At 30.1% G+C, this 12,752-nt stretch overlaps 1 protein-coding gene across 1 annotated transcript in view; it reads right to left on the bottom strand.

Annotated features, from left to right (window-relative positions):
• Window positions 1-2,631: 2,631 nt before the first annotated feature.
• Window positions 2,632-12,752, bottom strand: part of LOC118195689 (synaptosomal-associated protein 25-like) — a 94,474-nt gene continuing 84,353 nt past the window's right edge. Inside the window, exon 8 of the mRNA XM_035367019.2 lies at window positions 2,632-10,102. Coding sequence (XP_035222910.1) covers window positions 10,037-10,102 — 66 coding nt within the window. The 3' untranslated portion in view covers window positions 2,632-10,036. The remainder of the gene's footprint in view (window positions 10,103-12,752) is intronic.

The raw sequence follows: 12,752 nt of genomic DNA, 5'->3' as shown, positions 1-12,752 counted from the left end.
TTCATTTGTATTTTCTGGTGGAGTACACGAAACAGTAGTATAGCCCACCAGCGGCCGAGCGGTAAAGTCGCTGAACACTGGTAGTTCGGTCCGAGGTTCGAATCCCGCGAACGGGCTGGCTGCATGGGCGTTTTCGTGGTTTTCCCCATGTGTAACGTGTATACGAGCCAGTTTCCCTTAGAAAGTCCTCCACGAAGGCATCCCTCCTCTTAGGCAGATAGCCCTCGAGGCTTTGCCATACTCACACACACACACACACGAAACAGTAGAAGTTCAGGAAAGAACATGAGAAATAATGCGGTAATTAAAAGAAATTCTACAGCATGACTTCATAATTACTTGAACAACATCGAGACGGTATTTGAATTCAACCCAAATTAACCCTAAGTGAGTAGCTTGTCACAAATTTTATTCAGTAACAAGGCGATTTTTAAGCTCAATAATACTTAACGTATACAGAGGTACGGCGAATAATCAGATGAACATCTTTATGATGATATTTCCATAATCTTGGATAATTTTAGAAACCATTTCGTTATTTTGGAGATTAGATAACAATAAATACGCTAGAGTAAAGGTGGAATGAATATCATTTCAATGCTTATCATGTAAATATAGATAAAGCATTTCTTAAGTGAAAATTTACACAATTTCTCTTTTGTTTGATTTATTAAGTCTGTATTTCCAGATTTAAAAAATATCGCGATCTAAATTTGGTTTAATTACATTTAATTAACTTGAAATGGGATTTTGGATATTACGAAGGGTATCATTATAAATCATATATGATAAGATTTCGAATTTACGCGCTTTAAAGAAAAGCGTCTCGACAAAATCTTACTTTCCAACAAGAAAAAAAGATGAGGATGAGGAAGATGTGCAAAGTCAAATGAGAAGCAGCAACACTAAAACAACAAATGATGAGAATTGCTGAATGAGTAGTTTGAAAGTTAAAATGTGGATTTCAAATGCTGTGCAATTTTTTTTATATAGAGCAAACCCTGGTTGAGCGCGAATTTGAGGAACAAGGCTTCGCATCATACACATTTTCTTAATCGTTTCCATTTAATTTGTCCACCTCTAGAATTTCATTCATATGTGATCCAAAGTTCATTCATCAGCACTGAAATTTCCTGGCATCTGATCAGGCCTGAAGTTATAACAGTTTCAAAGGATTTCTAGCAATTTAAAATGACGTCAAAAATTGCAAAAGAAATTAGTAACAAAGGATTTTCAATTTTAAAAGATAGAGACATCAAATAATTAATCGAGAAATGATGAATGAAGAACTGGATGATCTTATAGCATTAGAAAACAGTGAAATCAGTAATAACGAAGGGATACATAAAGCGCCTTTAACGCATAAGAAGGAATGTAAACGAATTCTTAAAAAAAATGTGCAGAAACTTATAAGGTATTTCTCCTGCCTTCTTAGCATGTCTTCGTGGTGTAGTAGTCAGCACGCTCGATGCGTATTCTAGAAATCCGTGGCTCGAGTCCCGGTAATTGGTGTCGGACAACACCATACGTTTGATAAGACAATACAGACAAACAGATTGGTCATTCTACGCCTAACACAGACAAAGGGAAAAAAAAAAGTTTTTCGTTTTTTTTTTCCTTGTCTGTATTGTCTTATCTTTATCTATTTTCAAATACATTGTGTAAAAATATTTGGTAATTGGAAAATTATTATAATAAGTTAACGAAATATCAAAACTGCTAAAATTTTTGGCGCCCCCCTGCTGCAGGTTCCCCGACCTCAAGGGGGTCGCGACCCACTGTTTAGAAGCCCTGGAATGTAAAGTTCTCAGAATTTGAAAGAAGGCGTGGAATGACCAATCTGTTAATACATTACTTTAAACAAATATCCTCTGTTTTTAATTTTGTACACGTATGTACCAGTTTTCTTAATTCTTTAGGAATGTGGCACTTTTAACATCTATTAAAACATTTGTTTGATTATTGCCACCTTTAAATAATAAAGAAGAAGTACTGTATTAGTATATTATACTTCTTTTCTCAATCTGAGAAACTCAGAGTGTTCAGAAATAATACATTATGCTCTCAATGCAATTCAGATGGTGCAAATTACATTGTACGCGTACTACTTCATCATACGAGCTTAGTAAGTTTTGGATGTTTTTCCGTATACAAATATTGCACTGTAATTTTCTTTCTTCTCTCTCCTCTTCGCGATCTGGGGAAAAGATCTCAAAGCTTTCTATTCAGGTATACTCAGTTTTAATAAATTTCATCATTTTCATATAATTTATATATTAACTTATCACAAACTTTCATCAGTACTCATGATTTTCGCTGGTTGCGTTTTCCTTTTATTAATCTTGTCTTGTTTTTTTCATCTCATGATTTAGAAAATCAGCGATAGAAATCTTCTTAGGAGCTTAAGGGTTATCACTACAGCTTATTTGTTTTAGACTCTGTTAAATCAGTTCAAATTTTATTCTTAATGAAGGAAACTTTCCAGCGCTTTTGAATTCAATTTTGAAAGATACTTACAGAATATGTATAGTAAATATGCATTTGTTGCGAAACCTTCGTTTTTAGATCTATGCTTTGTGTACTATGTGAAATTTTCCTATTCTTTGAGAAATAGAAACAAACAAAATTAAATAACATTTTCGAAAATTAATTTTTATTAAGGAACAAAAATATTTACAGAAATTATCTGATAAACTATGAAACAAAATATCTTTACAAACATAAAAAATATCTACAGTTTAATTATATATGTACAGATCACTAGATTTAATATCATTGTAACGATATAGTTTCCACCATCCTATGAGCAACATAACACTTTCCCATTCTATATAAAATGTTAAAGGCTTAAAAATTTAAAGGTATAATTACAGCAGTGGAAATGATTTAAAAAGTGCAAAAATGCAGAAAAGTAAAATTTCATATAACTTGTTTCACATATGCATCGTGACTATAGCCTAATTTTTATGAACAACAGCATCAGCATTTTTTGACAGAATCCGGTGATCACTCTATACTACGCATCAGAAAATATTAAATCAGGTATTATATTACATAGATGAGTTTCTCACATCCTAATGTATGAAAAATAACACAATAATATTTTACATGGATAATAAAACATAAATAATGCAATAACAAATGCAGTAACAAAAGATATATATAAATACAATTATATCTAGTGTTACATATGAAGAAGTAGTAATATATTCACATAAAACTGAGAATCAAATACTGAAGCTAAATAAATGCAAACTAAATATCTTTTGAAAGATACTGATGCATGAAATCCATTAAACAAACATTAACTTCAAAAAATGAAAAATAAAATATAAAAGATATGTTTAAGTCTATCATTCAAGATGCATTCATATGTATCAACTCTTCCCTCATTTATACAAAGCTGCTAATAGCAGGTACGAGAAAGTTCTAAATTCGTATATCTACTTTATTTACATAACATATACCATAAATATTCCTTAAATACATGTGAGTATCACAACATTATAACAATGTAGAGAACAACATAACATTGCAGGAAATATAATCACAAAGCGTAGGAAGTTGCACTCAAATTTTCCTAATTTAATTACAATTTTTATACATAACAATGTACAATTCATTTTTGTTTTAGATTCTTAGTTTAATATACATATTTTACTTTCATACCTAAAATATCGAGTACCGTAATTCAATACCATATATTATTACATAAAAAGAATTCTTTAAATTACATGATATTCATTTAATAAATTTATGTCGTTATGTTGGATAATTCAATGCATCGTATGATCATCAGATAGCAATAAAAATTTTAATTCGTTTATGTATAACCGTTTTTTCACTATTTACATTTTAATATATCTTTGAAATGACTCTCAATACAATGTAATTAATATGCAGTTTTTACACCAACCCTATCAAAGCTTTATGACTGTATGCCTAGTAAAATTTATCAGCCTTCATCAATAGCACACCAGTTCTAAATCTAGTTTACTTCTCTTGCCTATCTTAGAATTTTTTAGTATCAGACCTTATTCTTTACTTCTAAGCCAAAGTCATGTATGCATATGTTCGGAAACGAAGATGGAAATGCAACTGATTTACATTTTATCTAAAAAAATATTTCTGTTGTTTTTCAATGAAAAAAATATAATCTTTATTTAGATATTTTTCAAAAAGCCTTTAAAAGACGAAATAATTTTAAAATTTAGGCAGAAAAAATTCCTGTAAAGTTTCCTGAGTATCAGGCTAAAGATGAAACCATATCTTAAAACTGAGGGAATGGAATGGATTAAATAATATTTTTTTTTGTAATACAAATAATTATAAAAATTTAAATATACTTGAAATTAGTTAGCAACTAACTAATTTCTTTGGTTACATTTTTTAGATCGCCTCTTTATAGTTTAAAACAAGCAAAACAAAATGTCCAGAGATAAAATTACAATGATTTAAATCAGGGATAGCTAACACGACAGTTTAGCCATAACTGGTCCAAGAAGCATTCGTTTCAAACTCTTTCTGCTCATAAATTAAAATTAAATATGTAAGTTTTCTGAAAGGTTATAAAAAATATAAAAAGATTCATATTAAAGCTTTCAGACATTAAAACAGGGATAATTCAATTTAAACAGGATAAATGAATGCTATTTAAAGTCTTATATAAAAAACCATATCTTATGTCAAAATTAAATCTTGTAACCATTTACATCTATCTGTTCGTTTAGGAAGCAGTATAGTTAGGAAGAGGAGATTCTACTTTATATAAACCTTCTTGCTTGATTTTAATATTATATTATATAACTTTAAGGTGCAATAAAAATTTTCAAAAAGAGCATTCTGTGATATAAGAATGAATTCTCTTTGTAACATTTTCCTTTAAAATTAGCATAAAAATAATGAAACCGTGGAATTTAGTTCAGCAGTACGAATTACAATATTAAATTAAATTTGATTGATTTTGCTTTGTTAAGATCTCAGAATTTGTAAATTCAATGATTAAAACTTACGAATTAAAAACTATGAATTAAAGCAGATTTTTTATTGCATGTCAACAAAGATTATTTTTATTCTAATTTAAATACTAAGCTGTTTCCAATATTGTTGGAATAACTTTTTGCAAACCAGAAAAACTCTATAAATTCCAAGACTACAGTTCTAATTTAATTTTACACATATTAAAAACTTTTTGGTGTTCCAAAACATGAGTAAATTTTTTTTCCTATTTTTAGATGCATTCATACTAGTATACTGCCATTTCCTTGAATTATCATCACATGTAATACCGTAAATGACAAAGTTTGTCCCGTAATTAGCATAATCTCAAAAATTCCGTAAAATGATTTCAGAGATGCTGAGCAAACTTGATGAATCTTCCAAAGCAATCCAAAAGTGTAGAACTGTTTTCGAAACCAAACTGCATTATGGTCTATCAAGTATGACAAATGTAATTCAGCTCAAATGTAATGTTAGAATTGCATTAAATTTTACACCTAATAAGAATACACGAACACAGGAACAAACCTTTCTACTTCAGTTTTGATGAATTAAAGATTTATTATTCTACCAGATTAATATTGAAAAAAAGTCAATTTTCGTATAGTGTATGGATTACAGCATTCTTAATTTTCGCCTTACATTTATATCTTTCAATGCGAACTTTGGTATGTATTATCGAATATAATAATGTAATATCGAGTATGTATCGACACAGAATCCAAACTTATTGTAAATGTCCAACTTCCTTCGCTAATTATGAGAGCAAAGAACTGAAATTATCTAAACCTCTGAAACAAGAATAGACCTATTATTATAAACACTGATACTTTGTATCAAGTTAAAAGCTAAACTAAAGTGTTGACGTGACATGATAAAGTACTTTGCAAATTATTTTCATTTCAAACTATCACAGAAATTTTAACTCTTAGTACCCTCTCGATCCAGTAATGATACTATGACTATTTATGTGAAACAACTACGTACTTCTTAAACTCATAAGGTACTCGATGCAGTGATAATTTAGAATTCTACGATGTAAATAAATTGAAGTCATAAGCTCTTATTGAAATTATAAACTGCTGATCTCAAAGTAGAATCAAGGGGAAAAAATTGCCAATAAACTGAAAGATATTTTATCGTAAGACATTGAGTATAGATATTTTCAATATGTGAGTACACATCTAGATTTAAGACTGCGAAATATTTCATAGAAAACTGCAAAAGTGAATGCCAGTTAGTAAAGACATTCTTCGAGATAATTTTAATTGAAATGATCAGGAATAATGAAAAAAAACTATAATAGAAAATTAATAAATAATAAATAATATGATAATTTCTTAACCACCACTGAAATAACACATTAAAAATAAAGATAGTTAAACACAGAATTATAACAACTGCAGATTTGAAGCACATTGGAAATCTGCCCTATGTAACTTGTTTAATGCAAAGAATGTAAGTAAGTATTATCTAACTACTTATCTAAAGTGTGTCACAGCATGTTTTGCTACACAGTGAAAACAGACATATTTTGTTTTTCATTTTTTTTAAACTTTTTTAAAAATGCGACAGATGAACTGCTTTATTCCACAACACACATAGAAGAAAAGTGTATATACCACACATTTTTTTTCACACAATATTTTAAATTTCTATGTACATTATATGACACTTATAGGATCACGGTTTGTTACACAATTAGCGATGCACCGATTCTCATTTCAGAATTTAATTTAATTGAACATGCAACTTACAGTCAATGCCTTTCAAACTTCGGTCATTATCCTAAGCATTAAAGAACAAAGGAAAAATACTGTCTATATTACATTAGTAAGTACCTTATGTTAATCCTCAATCATGATCAATAATGTTTTGCATAGTTTACACTTACAACACAAGTGCACATGCATCTAAATATTTATTTTTCTGAAATGTTAAGGAAGCAAAAGTGATAGTTTAAATGATGAATTTTAATAAACTTTATATTAAGTAAACTAAATATTAAATCACTTAAATGGCTATAAAGTGAAATCGACATCAGTATACAAAATGAAATAAACAGTCAAAATTTTTAATGTGATAAATCACAGAAGAATCAGATGTTATAGCACCATCTTATTGAAGAATGATCTAAGACCAGCTTAAACACCCGCATATTGCTAAGGTTTAATTTTAAACCTGCCAGTACTAAATTTCAACAATCTTGAGAAAATTTCCTAAAATTTAAAAGGAAATATTCGAATACAGTATATAAATTTTACAATCAGGGCATCGCTAAAATGAAAATTCAAAATACTTTGAAATGCTGTGAGCAAATGAATTTATAATGAAGTAAATTTTTACACTTTAATGCAAGCTGTAGGATTTGTTGACTAATTTTCAAAATTTAGATTATAAATAAAAAATGTATTCCATAAAAATGTATAAAATTTATATAATTCATTACATATAGATAATAAACATTTCTAATTATATGCAGTTTTCTTGCTAATAGAATATTTATAAAAATAAATTCAAAATGGTAGATATTTTTTTGAACAAAATGCATACAACTTCGTATTTAAAAAAATTCATGTTACAAAGAGAGGCTTAGTAGATAAGGCTTTTGAGAGACAAACTAAAACTAAAATCATTCATTATTATTATGTTATACATCTGGTTGACTACCAAATAGCAGAAAATTATACACCGATAATAGTTAACGATAACTGCATAGTTTTGGTCCAGCTGGAAGAACAAAAATTAGAAACCTTGGAATAATGTACCATTTTAATAAACACGATTTAGAATTAATTAACTAATTTTATTTAAAAGCTGTACAGTTAACAAGTAGGACTAAAGACATAACTAATCTCTTTTTACAATATTCATAATATTTTTATCTAAAGAAATACTGAGATCATTACGTGCCCATTCTTCTAAGTATTAGTAACACAATTTACGAATTGTGCTGTGTTTAGATTCTCACACTTGGCGTCTTAAATTCACTCGTTAATTTCGGCAGATGTTTTCACAAAATCAAGTAGAATGTAATATTTAGCATTAAAATAAAATAAAATAAATTGCTTTCTTTCGTTTCTACATAAAATGGCGTTTCTCTATGAAAATATCTGCAGCAAAAAGTTAGCGTAATGTTTTAGCTTGACATTTTAGATCTTTATTTATAAAATTTTATAGATATTAAGAAAATGTATAATTCTAAAAACATTTATATTTGCAAGTGGTATCTGAAAAATTAATTGTATTCAGAAAACTTTAAAAAATGACAAAAATTAGGCAATTGAAAGCATTTTAAATGAATTTTTAAAAGCTTAAACCTGTAAATCAGCTAAAATGATAGCTAAATAGCCTAGGAACATTCAGCAGGAATTATTACAAATAATTACAAACATCTGCTATATTACTTAACCATTATATTTTGAAAAACATAACAAGAAAAATATTTATAAGGACTCTGGTTTATTTCAAATAATTCATTGTTATACTTTAAAAATTAGCACTTCCAGAGAAATGGGAAAAAGTAACTGAAATAGAGAAAATACACCATTGGGAAGTTTTAATTATCTTATGGTCTTTTTTCAAGAGTTTTGAAACGTGTATTTTCTTTAAGAATAAATAACAAATAGTTTGAGCTTCAGGACCAGGTACATACTGACGAAAAAAAGCTACCAAGTCTGAGAATATAACATTGAGAAGTAAATAGATAAATATAACAATGCAGTTGATATTTTGTTTACTATCATGCATATGTACAACAAATGCCATCTACTAATAGTAACACCAAAAGCACCGTATATTTAGGTGCGGTGGGGGTACTTTATGTATATATATATATATATATATATGTATGTATGTATGTATATATATATTTTTTTTCACACATTTAAAACCACTAACACAGATGCTTAGGTAAAGAGTGAATATTTGAAAAGCATTCTTATATTTTTATATTCTGAAGTCATAAAAGAAGAAACAAATGACGAACGTAATTACACATTTTCGTCTAGGCACATACTTCCTTTGAACATGGTCGCTTAACTTAGTCGAAGTTTCAAAGAAAATTCGGTATTGGTAAGAGGGTATTTACTAATAGTGCCATTTTGTTAAACAGTGAAGAAACGTCAAAGGCCCCTATTTCCATTGCAGATTCATAGAATATACGATTATGCACTCTTCAAAAAGTGAACATGTATAAGGGAAATAAGTATGCATTGAAAATTACACATAAATGCAGCAAGAAAATCACAGCAGTATAAAATCTTCTTTTCCCTCATACTATGCCAGAAATAAATGAGATTTATTTTATGTATATACAACATGAAGAATAATTAAGTTATTATTTCAGAATAATGAATTGCAATAGGTTTGCAATAAAATCACCAGCTAAAACAAAGTTAAAACACTTCGCATTTAAAAATTTATTTCATGTGAAATCATGCTAAAAGGAATTGACATAGGAAGAATGATTTGTTTTGGGTAAATGAAATATCTATAGAGTCAACTACGATAATAAAATATTTTCCGTACAATATACTTCTGTGGGCAATTTTGGATACTAAAGAAAATAAAATGAAACTTTAAAAATAAATAGTTAAAGCATATTTAGTAGATAACACTTTCCTTTCAATGTAAGTGTTGAGTTCAAGCCTAATTTACTTTTAAGAAATACTGTATATGCAAAAATCTTTTTTAGAGAGCCCTTTTTAATATCCCAATCGTAACAATTCAAAATATTCTTTCTGACTTTTTGAGTTCGTGCATAATATAGGTATATATGCAGCAGCAGTTGCACCACCTGAAGGTTTAGTTCGTTGTGAATATATTCTGTGATTCATGCAAAGCAGGGCCCTTGCTATCACAATCTGTCACAAACTTTGTAAAAAATAATAATTAGACTGAACTGAAATGAATGCCCATAATCAGCACTTATTACAAATTGTAAAAGAAAATTGTAGCAAAATTTCTGATACTGAGGAAATGATGTATGGCTATACTGGAAGTAGGTATTGAATGTGCGACCGTGTTCCACTTCCCCTTATTCTTTCAGAAGTTTACTTGCACGCTGGTTAGCTGCAGTGATTCTTGTCTTGTTGGATTCAGCCTGAAATAAACATAGAATTTATTAAGGAATGAAATTTAAACGTTTCAAAATGTTGTTACTAATGTAATATCAACTTCTTAAAATTTCGCATGGGTTAGAAAAAATAAATGTGATGAACTGAAGCAAATACACATATATGCTCAAACACTTCACTGTTCCAAAAAAGTGAAAAATCCAAAAAGGAGAATTCTGAAATGCTTCAAGGAAGTAATGAGAAAAAAATCATATAAAGAAATATAACCTCTATTTTTACAAACAGCAATTGAGTATTTATTTAAGCTAGCCGAATACAACAATTTTTCTTTACATGAATTTGTTAAAGATGCTTAAAATTATTTAAGATGATTGATCTCATCTAAGATGATCATAACTCTCTGTATATTAGCATCGTGTTATTAATTTAATACGCAACAAATTAAAAAGAAAACCTCCGGTATTAATACCACTGTATAATGTCACTATACGATAGCTTTCGTCTTTGTAGAAATGGCTTCCGCTGTGTTAGATCAGTCTCAATTGATGAAATAACTTAGTATTCCATAGCGCATAGTTTGCCGCCTGGGTCACCAGATATTACGCAATCATACACTTTATTTCGGGAATATATTGTTGCGTGCGTACGAGTTCGTAACAGATTGATTGCAAGTAAGTCCGATGATAGGTTAATAAAAATTTATTTTATCATAAATAAACAATTTATAGTTCTAAAATTTTCGGCAGAAATACTCGTACAGGAGTTCACTGTATCCCAGAGTACAATCAGTAGGTACGCATCAAACTACTAAAAACGTTAAACACAATGCAATGCAAAGTACATCTAAAGAGAAAGCTAACTCGAATATACATCAGCTCATGCGGAACTAATAACTCGGAACAACAGAAACTAAGCAACTGAGATCAGATGCTCTCTCTTCGCATAATTCGCAACATTATTAAAGCTATTGCATTTATGTCATAATGGGCCAGAAGCCTATATGTCTACAAAATCTACATTGCTGCTGTGAACACTGAGGAAAATTTTAGTTAGAAAATATATGGTAGGAATATGGTCGTGTAAGTAAAGGAAGTTACAGATAACTCTTGTAAATCTGATTCGACAGCTTTATTTTGATTTGATATATTAATTATCATTTTGTGGCAATAAAAACACACACTGTCGAAAGGAATGCAATTCCAAGTCGTAAAAATTTAAACTTAACACAGAAAAGGAATGCATATGTCATCTAATGGAACAGAATTTATTTCGATTGGTACCATATAACAAGAGCTATGTGTTGCATATATGCCCTGTAATACACAGCTCTTAACGTCACCCAGGGGTTAATGAGTACTTCTAACCAACGACAATGCAACAGCTGGCCATTCAGTGCTATGTCATAGAGAGTGAAGATGACATCCTGCAGTACAGTCGAATCATGCTTCTTCAACCCATTTGTGTAAGACAGCAACATGATTTTGTGCTTATAAAAGGCGACAGATATGTCTTTCGATTTGGTCCCACACGTGTTCTGCTGAAGCATATCCGGTGATCTGCATGGTTGATGTATCAACAATCTGTAGAGTAGCTGCAGATACTTGGCTCTTGGGCAGATACTTGGCATTCACCTATCGTTGTACTGGAATATTTTGCCCTGAATGGCAACCACGGAGGACGTCACGATAGGTTTACAATCTTCTGGCATATTGTAATAGCCCGCGAGTCATAAGATGTGACACACCGCATCATAACATCAGGTGAAGGTCTTGTGTTTGATTCAGATAAGCGTATTGAAGCCCTTCACCTGCAACTTGCTACAAGTGTACTATACCGTCATCTGTACACAGAAAGAAGCAGACTTCCTTTTCCATATGGGACCTTGTGATAGCACTGTCAGAGCATCAAAATAATCGACAACAACCAGAATACAGAGATCTGAGATAAATATAAGCCTTTCATAGGAGAACCCAAACACTAGAAGTATTCGGTATTCGACAATACGGAGCTGCCCCGTAGCATTGTTTAAAACCTCTGCACATTTGATAATTTGCATATTTTTATCTAAATTTTCTATTTCTACAATTAGATAAAGAAGGCTAGCTGCTTTGAAAAAAAGTAAAATAATGGCGATGATGCAAGATAGCGAAAATGATGATTTTTCAGATAGTGATTATGAAGAGGTGGACGTATTCCAGATGTTATTCCTGTTGCTGAAAAAAATCAAATAAAATGAGACAGTGGTGCTCCCGTAAAAGAGATTGCGGAGGTAAGCCAGTTACAGTGTTGCCAGAAATGTTTCAACTAAAGTCGCAAAAAAGGACTCAAAAAGTCGCAAATGACGCCAGAGATCATGTGATTTTTGTAACATCATAGTTACGCATGCTCACATGACATCTGACATCATCACAAATTTACTGTCTATTGGTTGCGTAAGTTACTGTATTCGATTCTAATTTCTTTCTGCGTGGTCTATTTATTTCAGATTATGATTACTTATGAAAGCCTTGTTCTTTCGTTGTTAAATTTATTTGCGTCGTTATTTGTAAAAATGTTGTTGCTTTGATTTTTAATACATTTCCATTGCATAGTTCTTAGCAATGTTATAAATCAGGAAAATGAATTTCATTTTCTTTCTCTGTCTGGGTACTTAATAAACGGCGCGCAAGCTGCAAG

This window comes from Stegodyphus dumicola, chromosome 3 (assembly GCF_044657685.1).
Source record: "Stegodyphus dumicola isolate Sdum_Otavi_A_Nest chromosome 3, ASM4465768v1".
NCBI classification, from domain to species: Eukaryota; Metazoa; Arthropoda; class Arachnida; order Araneae; family Eresidae; genus Stegodyphus; species Stegodyphus dumicola.
This window is presented reverse-complemented; position numbering and strand designations above follow the sequence as displayed.